The following is an 18,584-nucleotide window of genomic DNA, read 5'->3' as shown; positions in this document are numbered from 1 at the left end:
GAAGGGGCCCGGCGGCACGGGAGCCTCTGATAAGGCTTCCCTCCAGGTCATGGACATCAGTACTCTAGCAGGGGGCCCAAAAGTACTGTGGGGGCACCTAGCGCAGTGACCGGGGAAGAGGGACTCACCCTCACCAGCCCCGTGTCCTGCTTCACTGGTGGCAGCCGCCCACGTCCTCAGGTGGCTGCACTTATAGATGGCCCCCGGGCACACTGCGATCCTCCTGAGGAGCGCGCCCGGGGCCTTTCCCTCCGTCACCTTGAGTGGCTGGCTCCTCTCTCTCTGCGGCGGCTCAGCCGCACGGAACCCAGACTCCAGGAGTGGATGCTTGCTTGTACCCCGGAGGTGCAACTTGATAGCCTCCCGAGTCCCAGGGGGCACCACCTGGAGTGTTCCTGCTCCCACCTTCCTCTTTCTCGTGCCCCGGGGGCACGTTGTACGGCATGCGCTTGTCGGTTTCCAAACGCCCGGGTCGCAGCAGTGATTTCCTCGCTCCAGACATACAGACATGACGCCTAATAAATCAAACATAGGCACTCTCAAGGAGCTCTGGGCAAATACAGTGGGGCGCTTACCAGGCGCTATGCCCCGAAAAAGAAAGCGCTCCTCATGCGCTGCCAGCAATGAAGTCCAAAGGTTGCAGAGGGCAGGGGCCACAGCCTCTGCGGACACCAAAGTGGAGCACAGGGTGGCAAGGCCCAGCAACAGGCCATCACAAAGGGGCTAGGAGCTGCAGACAGTGGCAGTTCCTCCTAGTCACCCAGCAGGTCACAGGTCAGCACAGCAGCAGCAGTCCAAGGCGGTTCCTGGTGAGTCCCTCCAGCAGCATTGTGTCCAGTTTCAAGCATGTTAAAAGGGTCCAGTATCTCTAGTGTCTCATTTTCATGGGAAAATCCCCTGTGCTTATACTCAGTTTAGCACAACACTAACAAAGGCGGGGGAGAAGAGGTTCCAACCAGTTACAACTGGCTCTAGGAGTGTCCCCTCTCTCCTCCTGCACAGGCTCCAGACATCAGTTGGGGGTGAACAAGCCCTTTGTGTGAGGCCAGGGCGCAGCCTTTACAAATGCAAGTGTGCCCCACCTCCCTTTCTCTCAGCCAAGGAAGACATTATCTAGATGCACCTCTGTGACACCTCCACCCTCCCTGTGTACAGGGTGTCTGAAAAGTATGTACAAAGCCCAGCTGTCACTCTGCCCAGAAGTGGATTGGAGTCAAGCTGCAAAACACCAGAGTCATAAGCACAGAGAAATTCTCACTTTCTAGAAGTGGCATTTCTATAATGGTAATACAAAATCTGCCTACACCAATAAGCAGCATTTCTCACTACCACTACAACCATAAAAAACAGGCCTACGCTTCCCCTCATTAATCGGACAAAACCCCCTCGACATAAGGCAGGGCATTTCCAATGCAATCCTACGAGAAGGCAGCACTCACAGCAGTGAGAAACAAAATAGGCTGTCACTACCAGGACAGGCCAAGCAACTAGGCACATGTCCTGCCTTCTAAATACATAGCACCTTGCCATATGGCTAGCTGGGACCTACCTTAGGGGTGACTTACACGTAATAAAAGCAGAGTTTTGGGCCTTACAAGTAAATTTAGGTGCCAGGTCCCTGTGGCAGTAAACTGTGCATGCAGGCCCTGCGCTAGCAGACCCGAGACAATTTTGAAAGGCTACTTCTGTGGGTAGCGCAAGCAGTGCTGCAGTCCCACAAGTAGCATTTAATTTACAGGTCCTGGGTATAGGGATACCACTGTACAAGGAAATTACAGGTAAATTAAATGTGCAAATTAGGTGTAAGCCAATCATACCAACTTTAGAAGGGAGAGCGTCTGCACTTTTGCACTGATCAGCAGAGATAAAGTGCTCAGAGTCCTAGAGCCAACAGCAAAAGGTCAGAAAAAAATAGGAGGAAGGAGGCAATGAACCTTCAAAAACAGCCAGGTTCAACACAACCCCCACCACCCTAAAGCCAGGGAAGACCAATCAATACCTTAATGGGCTTCTCGCGAAAAGGGCCAGGTCCAACAGTCTCGCATTGGAAACAGATCATTGATACATACTTGTTTTATCTTCTCAATTGTGGATACTAAATGTATCAGTAGACATGGTGCCTCTTTTTCCCTAACTTGAAGATTGAGAGCCTGGTAATCAATATCCTGCAGCTCTATACCCCATTCACGTTTGTTCAAATCTTAAAACATATGTTTGCACACTTGTTCTAAAAGACAATCTTTCACAATAAAGGTAAACTCTCCAGGAAATTCTACTTTTTTAACACCCCCAAAATGATCAATGCCATTGCATACCACATTGTCTGCAAAAATAACAGCGGTGGACAATGCAGCACCTACTAATCTTTTAGACCTCTTAGGTTATTGGGATATACAACTGATATAATTAATGTGTACATTTTATACTGTACAGGTTATTTACTTCTGTTTTTCTCTCTATTATCTATTTCAGGGTGTTCATATGGAGGGGGATGTTTCGTTCTGTTTAGTAACCCACCCATAATAAGGTTTCTCTGCTCTGACTCTGGTTCCGATGGTGCAAAGGTTTGGTTGGGTTACATTTTTCTTTTATTAATTCATCCTGCCTACCTTGTTCCTTTCTTTGGCCCTTATTTCCCTGGCCATTTCTCTAGTATTCTTCTTCTCATCTCTTTTTACCATAGCCTGTTTTAGCAGTCACTCCCTGGCATTATCTTCACATATGTATAGTAATATTAAATTGTATTATTCATATCTTTGTCTTACCTAGTGTATACAATGTTTCTCGAAGATACTATAATTTCTCAAATTCAAACAAGCCACTGATTGGGAATTGTGATTCTGAGTTGTTCCTAGTGTAATAATTCCACAGTTTCAGAAAGTCCAGACTGAAGTACTTTTTTCATCATTATTTCAAAAGTAGGCAAATATTTTGGCTGTGCTTGATCCACCCGGATATGTGTATAAAATAGATTACCCATTTTATTACTTCTGAAGAAACCCAAAAATACGCACAGATCTGGGGAAATTTTACATATGCTGGTAATTTAACATCATTCATTAAAGGAGAAACAGAACTTCTAACTGCCAGTACTTTTGTTTAGAGATTTTAACCACTATTAGTTTATTGGGGACTCTAAATCACACTTTTTTGCTGGGGACTTGTATTGCTTTTGCTTGAACTAAGAGGAAACAATGCCAAAGGATGCAGCACTCTTAGTCCGTGTAATGCATTTATTAAGGCACTTCCCAAATATCAAATATGAAAATAAGCTTTTAACTCAAATCAAGTAAAACATGTGTACATACAAGAATAATCATAGCAGTTAAACAATCAATGACAAAAATGTGCAATGCATCAACTGTGAATATAATATATATATATATATATATATATATAATATATACACATGTTTGGCATGTGTAGCTGCAGATGCACATGCTGGGCATACATCTGCCATCTAGTGTTGGGCTCGGAGTGTTACAAGTTGTTTTTCTTCGAAGAAGTGTTTTCGAGTCACGGGATCGAGTGACTCCTCCTCTTCGGCTCCATTGCGCATGGGCATCAACTCCATGTTAGATTGTTTTCTTTCCGCCATCGGGTTCGGACTTGTTTCCTTTCTCTCCGATAGTTCGAGTCGGAAAAGTTTAAAAACTCTTTATTTCTCGTCAGTATTGTTTCGATCGGGTTCCCCCCTCTATCGACACTTCGGTACCGTCAGATCAAACATCTTTACTCGCCCTTCGGGGCACCCGCGCCCAACTCTGGCCTAGTTGGGCCGACTGCGTGGAAGCCTCAAGACTCCATTCCGTTTTTGTCCTCTGTGCCACGCTAAATTCCCTTACACGGGCCAACATCTCGTCTGTAACCTCTGCCTTTCCCCGGACCATCCGGAAGAAAATTGCAAGGCCTGCAGATCCTTCCGATCCAAGAAAACACTCCGAGACAGAAGAGAACGGAGACTCGAGATGGCATCCAAAAGCACTGAACATCTCGACGCCGAAGAGGAGGAGATCATGCAGACTGCTGTGTCCGTTCGAGGATCCGACTCTGAGCAGGAGTCCGAGGAGGACAGACCGGTCACGGCAGGACAGCACGAGACTACGCCTGCCCTTGTCCCAGCCAAGCCAAAACATAAGGCCTTGGGGACGCCACTGCCTAAAGGCCATGGCTCGACCCGAAAAAAGACCTTTGGTGACCAACCCACAACTTTGGCATCGAAAAAGGCCACTCTTCCGAAGCCATCGGACTCTAGCCGAAGCTCTGTCTCCGAGCCGAGCAAACATCGCTCTTTCAAGTCGAAATAGCGAAAATCGTTTTCGGAGCCGAGGCCATCCTCAACCCCGACTTTTTCGATACTGAAAAAAACAGCTTAGGAGCCGAAAAAGCCTATTTACACTGAGGAACATGGACTTTCACAAGTACTTAAAGAAAGCCATAAAGCTACTGAGGAGGACTCACAAATAGAGGCAATGGATGAAAGGCAAGCCAGGATTCACATCCATAAAGAGACTGGCAGAATTTTAACCGCACCTCCTCCAAAACCAAAGAGGAAATTAGCCTTTCAAGAGGAATTGGACACTGCACAGCCTCCAGCTAAAGTGCCAAGAACAAAGGAGAAACCACCACCACCACCTCCTCAATTTTCTCCTCCTCAGTCTCCACCTCACTCTCCACATTTACATATCTCTCCCCCTACTAGTCCTACTCCTATGCAGTCACCAACACACTCATTTGATTCGCAGCTGGACAATGTGGATCCATGGGATCTTTATGATCCAGACAGTAACCCAGATTGCTATACCTCTAAGCCTTCACCACCAGAGGATTATACAGGCTACACTCAAGTCATAGCTAGGGCGGCATCGTATCACAATGTCGCCATGCATACTGAGCCATTAGAGGATGATTTCCTTTTTAATACACTCTCCTCTACACATGCCGCTTCCTATGCTCCCCGACATGTTAAAACATGCTGACCAGATATTCAAGGAGCCGGGAAAAGCAAGGATAATTACTCCTAGGGTGGAGAAAAAATATAAGCCACCTCCTTCTGAACTTGTCTATATCACCCAACAGTTACCTCCAGACTCTGTAGTTGTAAGCGCAGCCAGAAAGAGAGCAAGTTCGCAGTCATCAGGTGATGCACCCCCACCAGACAAAGAGAGTAGGAAGTTTGATGCTGCGGGGAAAAGGGTGGCATCTCAGGCAGCCAACCAGTGGAGAATAGCCAACTCTCAGGCATTTTTGGCTAGATACGACAGGGCCCACTGGGATGAGATGAAAGACATAATCCAACATCTCCCCAAGGAACAGCAAAAAAGGGCACAACAGATAGTAGAGGAAGGGCAAGCCATCACTAATAATCAGATCAGGTCAGCCCTAGACTCTGCAGATACAGCAGCCAGAACCATCAACACTGCTGTAACCATAAAGAGACATGCATGGCTTAGGTCTTCAGGATTCAAGCCTGAAATACAACAGGCAGTGCTCAGTATGCCATTCAACCAAAAACAACTTTTTGGCCCAGAGGTTGACACGGCAATTGAAAAGATGGAAAAAAGATTCAGACACCACAAAGGCCATGGGTGCTCTGTATACCACGCAATACAGGGGATCCTTTCATAAACCCCAATATAGAGGTGGATTTAGAGCCCAAACTGCCGAACATCCACCTCACAGCTGAAGTCGGCCTACCAACCTTAATACCAACGAGGTGGTTTTAAATGCACTTATAGAGGCCAGTACCCAAGAGGCAGGGGAAAATTTAAAACATCAAAACAAGCCTCACAACAATCCAAGCAGTGACTTGTGCCATTCCTTCCCAATTCACACCTCACCTGTGGGGGGGAAGACTGCAAAAGTTCCACCACAATTGGCTAGGCATTACCACAGACAGCTGGGTATTATGCAATGGCTATTGCATAGAATTGACACAAACTCCACCAAAACCACACAAGCTGTCCACAGACCATATCACTCTGTTGCAAGAAGAAGTCAAATCTCTATTACTCAAACAAGCAATAGAAGCTGTGCCACAAAATCAAATAGGGACGGGAGTTTACTCACTGTATTTCCTCATTCCCAAAAAGGACAGGACCTTAAGGCCAATATTAGATCTCAGAACCCTCAATCTTTACATCCTGTCAGAACACTTTCACATGGTGACACTACAGGATGTTATCCCACTATTCAACAACACAATTTCATGGCAACATTAGACCTCAAAGATGCGTATTTTCACATACCCATCCATCCAGCGCACAGAAAATATCTCAGGTTTGTCATTCAAGGAAAGCATTATCAGTTCAAAGTGTTACCCTTCGGAATAACAACAGCTCCCAGGGTATTCACAAAATGCCTGGCGCTAGTCGCAGCCTACCTAAGAAGGCAACACATTCATGTCTTTCCATATCTGGACGATTGGCTAATAAAATCAAACAGTCAAACACAGTGTCAAAACCATGCGCATTATGTAATACAAACCCTGCACACCCTAGGGTTCTTCATACACTACCAAAAGTCACAACTACAACCTGCGCAAATTCAACAGTATTTAGGGGCGACACTAAATACTCAAAAAGCGCTGGCAAGCCCAAATCCGCAAAGAATACAAGCATTTCACAATATATTAGCACAAATACTGACAGGCCAACAGTACACTGTCAAATTCGTAATGAATGTATTGGGCATGATGGCATCCTGTATTGCGATTGTTCCACATGCAAGACTAAACATGCGGCCCTTGCAACAGTGCCGTGCACAGCAGTGGTCACAGGCACAGTGTCAACTTCAAGATCTAGTGTTGATAGACCACCAAACATACATGTCCCTTCAGTGGTGGAATTCCACAAACCTAAACAAAGAACGGCCATTTCAAGACCCTGTGCCTCAGACCATACTTACAACAGATGCATCAATGATTGGCTGAGAGCTCACCTCAACAATCGCAACATTCAAGGACAATGGGAGACCGAACACAAACAGCTACACATAAATCACTTAGAGTTGTTAGCTGTCTTCCTAGCACTCAAAGTTTTTCAGCCTCTTCTCACTCAAAAGAATATCCTTATCAAAACAGACAACATCACAACAATGTATTACCTAAACAAACAAGGAGGGACACATTCGTCCCAACTCTCCCTCCTAACCCAAAAAATTTGGAAATGGGCAATCCACAACAAAATTCACCTGGAAGCGCAATACATTCCAGGGATACACAACCAATTGGCAGATGTTCTCAGCAGAAATCATCAACAAACATACGAGTGGGAGATTCACCCTCAAGTACTTCAACAATACTTTCAACAACGGGTAACACCAGACATAGATCTGTTCGCCACCAGCGAAAACACAAAATTCCATAACTTCGCATCCAGATACCCACATCCCCTATCCAAGGGCAATGCTCTATGGATCAATTGGTCAGGGATTTTTGCTTATGCTTTTCCCCCTCTCCCACTCATTCCATTTCTAGTCAACAAACTGCGTCAAAACACGCTCAATCTGATACTCATAGCGCCAACGTGGGCACGTCAACCGCGGTACACAACACTATTAGACCTGTCAGTAGTACCACACTGCAAACTCCCAAACAGACCAGATCTGTTGACACAAAACAAAGGGCAGATCAGGCATCCAAATCCCAACACACTCAATCTTGTGATTTGGCTCCTGAGGTCATAGAATTAGGGTATCTACAACTACCAACTGAATGTATGGAAGTAATTAAGCAAGCAAGAAAACCCACTACCAGGCAGTGCTATGCCAACAAATGGAAAAGATTTGTATATTACTGTCAATCTAAACAAATTACCCCTCTTTCAGCATCAATACAAGATATTGTATGCTATTTGCTTCATTTGCAAAAATCAAAATTAGCTTTTTCTTCCATAAAAATACATCTCACTGCAATTTCCGCATATTTTCAAAATATACAGCACAGCTCTTTATTTAAAGTTCCTGTTATCAAAGCCTTCATGGAAGGGTTAAAACGCATCATCCCACCTAGAACATCTCTAGTGCCCTCGTGGAATCTAAACATAGTGCTCACACGACTCATGTCAAATACAATTATTGACATGGAAAGTTGCCTTCCTAGTCGCAAATACTTCATTGCGAAGAGTTAGTGAAATTCAAGATTTCACAATTCAAGAACCGTTCATACAAGTACATAAACATAGTCATACTATGAATTAACCCTAAATTTCTTCCAAAAATAGTATCACCTTTTCATATCAATCAAACAGTGGAACTACCATTTTTCTTCCCAAAGCCAGATTCCTTGGCAGAGAGCCCTGCATACATTAGATATTAAAAGAGCTCTAATGTATTACATAGATAGAACAAAATCATTCAGGAAAACTAAACAGTTATTTGTGGACTTCCAAAAACCTCATACTGGTAACCCCATTTCAAAACAAGGTTTAGCAAGATGGATAGTAAAATGCATCCAAACATGTTACTTTAAAGCTAAAAGACAACTCTTAGTTGCACCTAAAGCACATTCCACAAGGAAAAAGGGGCTACAATGGCCTTCTTAGGAAATATACCAATGGCTGAAATAGGTAAAGCAGCTACTTGGTCAACACCACATACATTTACTAAACATTATTTTGTAGATGTTTTAGCAGCGCAGCAAGCCACAGTAGGTCAAGCTGTACTAAGAACATTATTTCAAACAACTTCAACTCCTACAGGCTAACCACCGCTTTTATGGGAGGAACAACTGCTTTTTAGTCTATGCACAGCATGTGTATCTGCAGCTACACATGCCATCGAACGGAAAATGTCACTTACTCAGTGTACATCTGTTCGTGGCATGTTCTGCTGCAGATTCACATGCACCCTCCCACCTACCCGGAAGCCTGTAGCCATAAGTTAAACAAACACTTGTACATTTGTATATAGATCTATTCCATTTGCACGGACATCTCGTTTCTTTATACTCTATCACTCCTACCTTGCCTTCTGTGGGAAAACAATCTAACATGGAGTCGATGCCCATGCGCAATGGAGCCGAAGAGGAGGAGTCACTCAATCCTGTGACTCGAAAACATTTCTTCGAAGAAAAACAACTTGTAACACTCCGAGCCCAACACTAGATGGCAAACGTATGCACAGCATGTGAATCTGCAGCGGAACATGCCACGAACAGATGTACACTGGGTAAGTGACATTTTCCATATATATATGTGTGTGTGTGTGTTAAATAATCAAAAGTTAAAAGCATCACCATGGTGGGGGTTAGATCCATCGTCCTCGCCAGCACCACCACAACCGGGAACCCTCAAACAGCCAAGGCAGGAGACCACTCATGAGATCGAAATTTCCCGGACAGTGTGTCCGTTCCACAGGTGAGTTCCTGTCTTGGCGCCAAGTCTCCCTGTCTTTTATACCTTAAACAAGCTAGGAGAGCATTCTAGAACACCCTCCCCCCTGTTGTGAAATCAAGCAATGGCTGTACTTGGTCTATCTCAAAAACACGTACAAGACCTGCCCAGTCCCCAATGCGCACTCTAGAGACAGAGCTGTACCTTCCTCTGATGAAAACATTCTCAGCCTTGTACTCTTGTATCGCATACACATCCCCCATAATATGTTCCAGCACGGTGTACCCTGTTCTGGTGAGAAAAGCACAAACACGTTCTGTGTGGAAAATAAGCTTTGTGTGGAAAAATTCTGCGCTGCCGTCACGGCAACTGAAGAAGGGCATAAAATGGACTCAATGGTCAATATAGAGTCGGTGGTTAAATACACCTAGCAATACAGGACTCTAACCCTTTCTTTTTTATTGCAGGCTTAAACCCTTGTTTGCTGTACAGACTGTTGACTAATTAATACATCATAACATAACAGAGGAGAAACCTCTGACATTTTAGTCTTAACTGATCTCAACACCTGCATTCACAATAGTTCGGAGAGAGAGAGCAAGAAATGGGTCTTGTGTCTTGGGGTTACACGGTCAGTCCCTCGGTTGATGCTGACTCCGGGAAATGCAATCCCCATTGGAGGTGTACACATCAGACCTAGGAGGAATAAACCGGCCCCTGAAACCTCGGGACGGAGAATCTGGCTGGGCTGATATAATCTGTCTCAGACAGGGCCTCCTGTTTGATAGAGCGTAAATAATGTCACTGCTCACAAATAGGGCAGAATACAGATGTGGGAAAGAATCTTGTTTATTTAGCTGCAACGTTGCAGAGAGCCCTGGTGCACTTTAGACCAGCAACTCTGCCAAATGGAACGTGCACACGATATATATATATATGTTCAAGACACCATTGGTTTTAATTAAAACAGATGAGCCAGGAAAAAAAAATATCACAGTGGGTGCAAACACCCTTGAAAGGATGTGGCTGTACATGTTCCTGACAGATTTACCACTTATGGGCTTCTTCATTTTAGACTTCTCATCTTTTCCTCATTAGTTTCAAACACAAATTTAGAAAAGGCATAACCAGAGACTTTACAAGGTAAAACCACACAACTCAACAGAATTCCCTGAAGCATCAGCTGTTCTCTCGTACACAAGAACAATCCTTGAAACTTGAGCTATTATAAGACAAGAAAGAATAATGCTATTCGGCAGTTCCACAGTGGCGGGAGCAGTTGGAAGTTGATAGTATGTGAAGAGACCAGCATTTTTCAGAAATAGAACAACACATAGACGGATCAACTAGTGAATAGGAATAAGTAAAATTTGTCTGGCATAGAATAAATAAGAACTGCATAAAACATAGAACTTACACTTTCTCAGAATTCTGCTCCTGAAACCCAGGGTTAATAGTTAATCCTGTGTGGTTAGCCTTATCTGTCCAAGTAAACCATTCCATGCATTTAGTCAAGTTTCTTTGTGGTGAATTAAATAAGAGTTATTTGTGATCATTAGCAGGGGAGTGTGTGACACATGCACATGTCTGGTGAGAATGGATGAGCTAGAGGAGGTCATGTATTTTTTTGATTGCAAAGGTGTTACTTTTCAGAGGAGGAGAGGTTGTGATCTGTAATTGAGCTGTGGGTAGTTTACCATACGGATTATTGTCTTCATCTCTGTTATTCTATTTTTGCAGAGGAAGTTGTACTCGGATAGAGAAGGCATGCACATGGTGGAAGGGAAGGAGAGGACAATTTTGAACAAAGGAGAGGCAACAGTAAGACATTTTGAGTAAAGGTCAGTTTTTCATTCCATATTTTAGTGACATAGAGGATTTAGTTTTTGATGGCATGTAATTTGAGGATACAAGACTGTAGAAAATGTATCAAACATTATGTGCATGTGAACATAGTGCTATTTTAGGTATTTGTGATACACCCTAGTATCAGGTAAACTGTGTGTTAGGCACTAAGCTACTGTGAGATCACCACTCCGGCCAGGACAGCGGTTGAACTCGAGAGTTTGAAGTTCAAAGTAACGACTGGTTGTATATGTAGTGAAATATGGAGAGCTTTAGGCTGCGCTCAAAGGGAGCAGTAAACTCGGAGTCCTAGCAGTGTAAGAAAATATATGGGTAATGAATACAAACATTGGAAACGTTCAAACAAATGACTTCTTAAGTTCATCCTCAGGGTTGGGTCACAATATTAATTACAAAAGCAAAGTGGGAGTCATTGCATGTGTCTGGATTGGGATGGTACAAGATAAAGGGCACAAACAGCTTCTCCTGACAGTGGAAGTGTAGTGCCTGCATTTCTGTGGCTTGAGGGTAAAAATACAAACACTGGTATGAGTTTGCGAATTGAAACTAGGCTGACTTTAGAAATGCAATGAAGGCTTTAACAATGGTCTGCTGATTAGAATTACTAAAGCATCGTGCTTTGGTGAATGGTATGGGTGAGGGGTCTAGCTGCAGATTATCTTGTGCAAAGTGACGAGACCTTTTAGGTGAGACCCAGCTCTATTTTGTTTTTTATACCACTTTCAGTGCTAAACTTGCCCACCTCTTTATGCTTCTTGCTACAGTCTGGAGACTAACCGGCTTTGAGGGGCATTACTGTACAAAGCCTGTGTTTGGTGAGCAGCCTAGAAGAGCATTTGAAAGGAGGACTACCCTAAACAGGTTCTGGTGCAAGAGACAGTTATTGTAAAACTGATCTGAGCCTGCAGTCCTGTGTCCTAACATGGTACATGCACAGAGAAACTGCATGAAAGTTCTGTCAATTCACATAAAGAAAGTATTTGTGTAAACTCATTCCCTAATAACCATGTGCGTGATAAGTGAGCAGAGCAAAAACAGAAATCCACCAGAACATATACAGCCATAAAGGGTGCAGACCTGACACCATCCCATTGCACACTGCTGTCTACATCGCAGAGCTATAACTGTAGATATCATGGAGTATATGCAAAGGATCCCAGAGCCTGCATTTTGGGAGCCATGTCCACATGACCCATACTCTGCATTCTTCAGCTAGCGAATCATTTTGTGACATGTCTCCAAAAATCAATGTTGTGGTCCTAGCGCTCCTGATTGGATGGTGAATTTCATCACAGGGCACAGAAGCTAACCAGATTCAGGACCCAGTCCAAGCAGAGTTGCTGCAGAGCAGCCAGGAGCCTTAATGCAAGCAAGGAAAGGTGGGCAGTCTCCACATACTTGCATGGTAAAATGCAATCATAAATGACATCGACTGGGCCCTTTCTTATGAAAACTCATGTGCGTTGTCCACACATGAACACGTCCATATATACACACAGGCACTTGAACTCTGGTACACCCATGTACTGGTATGCTCCAAAATGCATGCCCACACTGACATAAAAAGTTTACCCACCATGTCCATTTCTAGACTTTTTACTAGCTGTCCCGAGGCTCCGTTGCTGTATTATTGTTTTATTTGGCCACCATTGTTTAACGTTTTCTCTCACCATCTTTCACGCAGTATTGCTGTCCTGTTACTGGATAATCCCCCATCTCGATAAGATGATCTCCTGTACTATGTACTTCCTGTACTAATTTCACTATGGCTCATGGCCCCCAGCCTGTCACTCCAGGGTCATTCTAGTAGGCCTTTCATTATATCCCCCTGTCTGTTTTGTTGTGAAATTTAGGAGTCTTCGAAAATAGTCTCTCCCTGCTCCTCTGGCTCCCTGACATCTTGATTCTGTAAGTAGATTTGACAGGAAAGGTTTGTTGTTCATGTAGGCACTTATATGTGATGCAGAAGATTTTATATATGACCCTTGGTTCCAGAGATGTACAATGTAAGTCTCAGAAGATTACTAAAATATGTTCACATTTTCTCTTTGCTGAAATGAGTCTTGTTGAATATCACTTTCAAAGGGGCAGTGGCTAACTCTTGGATATTGGCCAGAATGGTGTTGCCATAGTCCAGTCAAGAGATTATGAGGGTGTTGGCTACTGTTTTCATTTTGTTTGCATGCATCGTTGGTCGACTCCTTAACGGATACTCTAGGTAGATGTACCTTTTAATAAGAGATATACCAGTATACCAGTATAAGGACTTAGTTTAAGCATCATTACTCGTGGAGTTTGGACGGCGGCTGCATGCGTGCTAGTTTTATCTTGTCCCTCTGCAGATGTCAGCTTGACCTTTCTGGTCATTCACTACAATTTCCCCCTATTGGTAACACTGCCTTCCTGGGGTGGATAGTTTCTTGATATCAAATTATGGGCAATTGTGACAGTCTTCTTTAGCCATTATCTAAACACATACGCGTTTGGGAACCATTTGGGTCATGACTGTCTAGGGTTTCCAGTCACATATTTGAAACTCCTTGGTATATCTTCATAATGTGAGCATTAGGGAGTAAGTGGTAGCACTTGGATTACTTACTGTAACTCTTCATTACACTGAGCACCACTCATCCTTCCTTACACTCTTATTGCAATCTGTCCTGTGTTTCTGGAGCTCTTAGCTACCTCTCTTCAAACAGGATTAGTATCTAAATCCTAGAAAAGGCCAATGTGGTTCTCCTCTTAAAAAAAACACAAATGCAGACATTGCACTGCTGTCTGATTTTTACGACCAATCTCCCTTCTTCCTGTTGCCTCAAACATTCTTTAGAAACTGGTCAACACAGATCTAGCATTGTATTTTTTTTAAGGTTCTTTTTATTGAGCATGTGAAATAGATACAGGGGAGATCAGCATAAAATGAATATCTATTAAAGCATGAATAGCAACAACCAGTTCCAGACTTGGCAAGCAATACACTTTGTTTAAAGAACGGTGGAGGCCACTGTAGATCAAGTCTCATGATCAAAAAATATTAAATCCCATCTAATGAAGTGGGAGCGGGGTGTCGGAAGCTACACACTGGATGGTGAATATTAAAATTAGCGGTAGGAGCAAAGGAGTTGATGTGAGTTAGTGTTCGTGGCGGGGTAGGATGAGTGGATAATGCTTGTTTCTGGTCCAAGGAAGACCTGGTCTGGCAGTTTGGACTGGACTGTTTCCATGGGGAACAGGGTCAAGACTGATATGCATATGACTGGGTCCAAACTGGAATGGCATGGCAAGCAAAAAAACTGATGGATTAAACCCAGATCTGTGACTGGGGGTGAATGTTTGATTTGTTCTGCATTCCGTCCATCATTTGTGGTTTGTTTACTTGTGTTCTTATTAAGACACACATTCAGGCACAGTCATTTCAAAGGGGTTTCCTTGCTGCTGCATGAAATGAAGAAGGCTGTCAACATGTTTATTCCCCCCTCTTTCCCACAAGTTTGTGGTGAACAGTTTCACAATGGTCCAGTAATTTTGAATTTTAGTCCCTCCGAAGACATTGCTGCCATTGAGCAACATATTCACTTTTACCTGTCTGACCAACAATTCCCTTAGAGCTTTTCTGTGATCTCTGGATCGTCTGTTAGTTTCATATCCGGAGCTACTGCATTGCACCTTCCCTCTCTGTCTTTCACCACAAAATGTCTTTGGATGATGTTTCTGTAGAGGTATGGTTTTTCGACTTCTAGCTTCTTCACTCTTTCCAAATACCAGGACCCGTATCTCAGGTAGTTTATGCAATCAAATGTACAAAACACAGTAATAAGTGACTCACAGTCTTCATGTGCAGCTCCCAATCAACTTCCCGATCAGCATGTACCAAGTTTTTCACTAGAGCTATCATGTGTAAAACATTTCCCCAGTACTTGCAAAGTTCTGATTTTTTTCTTCACATTCTTTAACAAACTCTACAAACTTGATTTTGAACTGAATTAATTGAACATTGTCTGGCTTTACATATTATTTTTTCTGTGAAGTGCCCCCTGTTCACTTCTCAGATGAGATATGCAAAACCTAAATTGTCATTCTTGTTCCAGAAAGCATTCTAACACGTTTCTAGAGCCTCAGATATGATGAGCATACCTTGTAATGAACAAACTTGAGTTCCGCTCAGTTCTAACTGGACAGTTTGGCTTCCAAAGAGTTCAGCTTTCTGGCATTGTCTATGCCACATCCACGGAGATAACTTCCTGCACAACGCAACTTTTGTCATGTGTAAAACGCCCATCATTGGATAAGGATCATCAAATTGTACTGGATTGCTCTAAAAAAAAATATCAGCTACAATACGGAAAACTCCTTTATCGCAGAAAATTGGCAGGATAGGCTGATCCTAAAGCTGAGCACGCACATTTTGAATTTTTTTTTGAGCTGTGTATATTGTTGCATAGTTTGTGCCTGGAGATTGTATTACTGGTAAAAACCCAACCTTCTTCAGTGGGATGGTGTTCTGGGAGATCAGAGCATGAATTCCAGCCCACAGGGGAACTGGCTTTTCTTTATCCTTCAGACTGCACCGAATAAGCAATATAATAAATGTAGTTAAATTAGCTTTTTGGACCGTAGGATCAGGTGGAAGAAGTTCCATGTCTTCAGCCACTTTGAAACTTTCTGGTCCTGGGACGTGTTCATGGCTTGTAGTGATTTTGCACACTATGGCAAGGCAGTTGGGCTATAAGTTTGCAACTTCATTTGTTTATGCCTACAGCTGACACAGCTCGTGTTCCAGCAGCTACTTCATTGGTACACTCTTGAAAAAGCACCATAGCAGTATCCTGTATGCTAGATCTTCCAGACAAAGAAAAGCTGTCTGCTAACAAGTTCCTGCTCTGTACTATGTCATTATAACTTGTTGATATACCAACCCTATTCATTGAAGTGATTAGCTCTCTACTTTTGCACTTGTTATAGATTGCGTGGGCAAACATCATGTGTAGCGGAGTTTTCTTTTTGCCCTGATGTAATTCATAAAGCATGATTTTGAAAAGACAGTACATTTGCAATGCACAAGCCTGTCGCTTCATGGGATTGTCTTCCACTTCTTCGCTTATAGCTTCAAAGCCATCATCAATGTTGTTGGCTTCTCGTTAGTTTATAGTGGGTTTGCTTTGCTCATATTAAACAATGATGTAAAAATTGTTAAGACAACATCAGGCGTTGTTGTTGACTCCCATGATTTGCGGAGCTCTGGGGCATCACAACATTTGTCAATAGTCCAAACTCGAAATCTTTCAGGAATCTCTTTAAATGTTTCTGGCTGATTTTACTGCATCCTGTGATCTTATTTTGGCAGCAAGAACTTCAGGAGTCAAATCAGCCGAGAACACCATAAGTGGCTGATTCTTTTAGTTAAGCTGGCAAAAACGAATTCTGTCATTGTACATTTTCACCAGAAAAATCTTTGTTTCATTATTATTTAGCAATACATTTCCATCAATGTTGACCATTATTTCTCTCATCTCACGGAGTGTGAACCTGTAGCCAGCACTCGAGTGGTTTTGAAACTTCATTTGTCTTTTCAAAGAGTGCAAACTTAACCGAAGGCTGGTGGTTACATTGCTGTTGGGAGCTAATTGTACATCCATATTTTCAAATGTATGCATGCATGAAGTTCGGGTGGGTATATAGATCCGCTGCAAATACATTCACTTTCACTGTTTAGTTCAGCTACTTAGCTGAAAACTTCATCTTGAAAGAAACTACCTGCAGATAAAAACAGGTTTGCACTTTTAGACTCACCTACTCTGTACTTAGTTCTTTCGTCAATCCCTATGGCCCATGTTCTGGCTAAACTATAGATAACACATTGAAAGTCCTCTGCTTTCTGATCAGTTGTTGGAGGTGGACGAGGGGTAGCTATCGATCTTCTAAGTGGATGGGTTTTAGGTTTGGTTCTTGTCTGTTTCTCAGATTCTTGTTGTGATTCACTGGTTTCTGCTATTTTTTGATGCTTTTTTCCAATGTATATATTTTGTAGCACTTGTTGTTACAATTATAAGATATTTGATCCTCTTCATCTGTCACTTTAAATCTTTTGTGAACTTCGTCTTGCCATATTTGTGCAGCATCTTAAAATCTCTCTGGTCATTCTCGGTTGATGTTAGCTTTTCTTTTGGATTAGTTTGGCAAATGACACATTTTTCTTTGTTGAAGGAGTCCTCCGTTTTTGTAGTTATCAACACTATGTCTGGAGGTAAAGATCTTCTGCTACCACCTGCTTCTCTCATGTTTTTGAATTTGAATCAATGGAAAACCTAAAACAATATTAAAATAAAGTACCAATATTATGGCTAAAACACATCATCATAGAGCCGCCATTTTGGAAAATGGACAAAGGGTTGCTCTGAGGAGTTATTTTCTGTCTCTATAAGACTACTGACACCTGAAATATTATATCATCACTGCAACACAGCCGTTATTTTTAAAATTGTCGTCCAGAAAAGATCGGCATGGATTAGCAATGTCTACCCTAGCTAAATTACTTCTGTAATCATACAAAAACACAAATTCAAAAATGAAAATCTCTGGACAACAAGTTTTTTACAGAGGTATATCAAGGGGCCAGAACTTACATGAATATCACGGAGTCAGTATGTGCCCCATTTTCACCATTGCTCTACAGCGAGCATGTATATGTTTTGGTGCAGGCAAGAGGCACAGTAAAGCACTACCACTCAGAAACATCAAATATGCTACAATGCTCCCTGCCAAACTGAAGATTCAGGATAAGACTCATTTCTTCACAGGTACCAAACATTCTGTCTCTTTTGTGGGGAAATTGGAATTAATGTGCTGTGCCCCTCTCCTTTTTCTTTTGATAACACTGTGTAAAGAATGATTGACTACCACTAAGATGGTGTGAAGAGCAACTAGCTGATCTCTGCATATTGGGGTAACATCAATGTGAACTCCTGCTTGCTCCAGAGCACTTTCTTGATTATACTGTCACCCTATTGGCTTGCGTTTTCCCCTTAAATGTTTTCCTATTTTCATGGTAGGTTTGCTGTCGCTGGAGTTCTCTGGCCCCTCGCCGTCAAAAGAGAATTCCACTGTTCACAGATTGCACAAAATCGCAGCAGCAGTTTCCCCAGTGTGGGCTTTATCCCAACCTGTTTACACTGTTTCACTGGGGTCATGTGGGGCTGCAGGGGCTCTTGAGAGAGGTATGTTTGTCCCTGCAGGAAATACTGTGCTAGAATTGTCTGTCACACTCTTCTCATTTACATTGTCGTTGGGGGCTTTACTCCTCCTATGGGGTGCTTCATGGATCTTGATAGCTAAAGGAAGACAGTTGTGTTTATATTAGCGCTACGTGCCCCTTTTGCTGATAATGTG

At 42.9% G+C, this 18,584-nt stretch overlaps 1 protein-coding gene across 18 annotated transcripts in view; it reads left to right on the top strand.

Moving 5' to 3' along the window:
- Positions 1 to 18,584, top strand: part of CCDC160 (coiled-coil domain containing 160) — a 175,759-nt gene that overhangs the window by 65,647 nt on the left and 91,528 nt on the right. For 7 of the 18 annotated variants that reach the window (XM_069212499.1, XM_069212501.1, XM_069212505.1 and 4 more), the window contains one exon: positions 11,073 to 11,173. The exons of 5 other annotated variants lie outside the window; for them this stretch is intronic. Coding sequence is in view for 1 of the 13 variants with exons in the window: in XM_069212513.1 (XP_069068614.1) it covers positions 2,554 to 2,564 (11 nt within the window). In the remaining 12 variants the exon portion in view is untranslated. Of the gene's footprint in view, positions 1 to 2,472; positions 2,565 to 11,072; positions 11,174 to 18,584 lie in introns of all 18 variants that reach the window. 6 more of the 18 variants (XM_069212506.1, XM_069212507.1, XM_069212504.1 and 3 more) reach the window with 2 other exon arrangements.

This window comes from Pleurodeles waltl, chromosome 2_1, assembly GCF_031143425.1.
Source record: "Pleurodeles waltl isolate 20211129_DDA chromosome 2_1, aPleWal1.hap1.20221129, whole genome shotgun sequence".
Taxonomy (NCBI): Eukaryota; Metazoa; Chordata; class Amphibia; order Caudata; family Salamandridae; genus Pleurodeles; species Pleurodeles waltl.
This window is presented reverse-complemented; position numbering and strand designations above follow the sequence as displayed.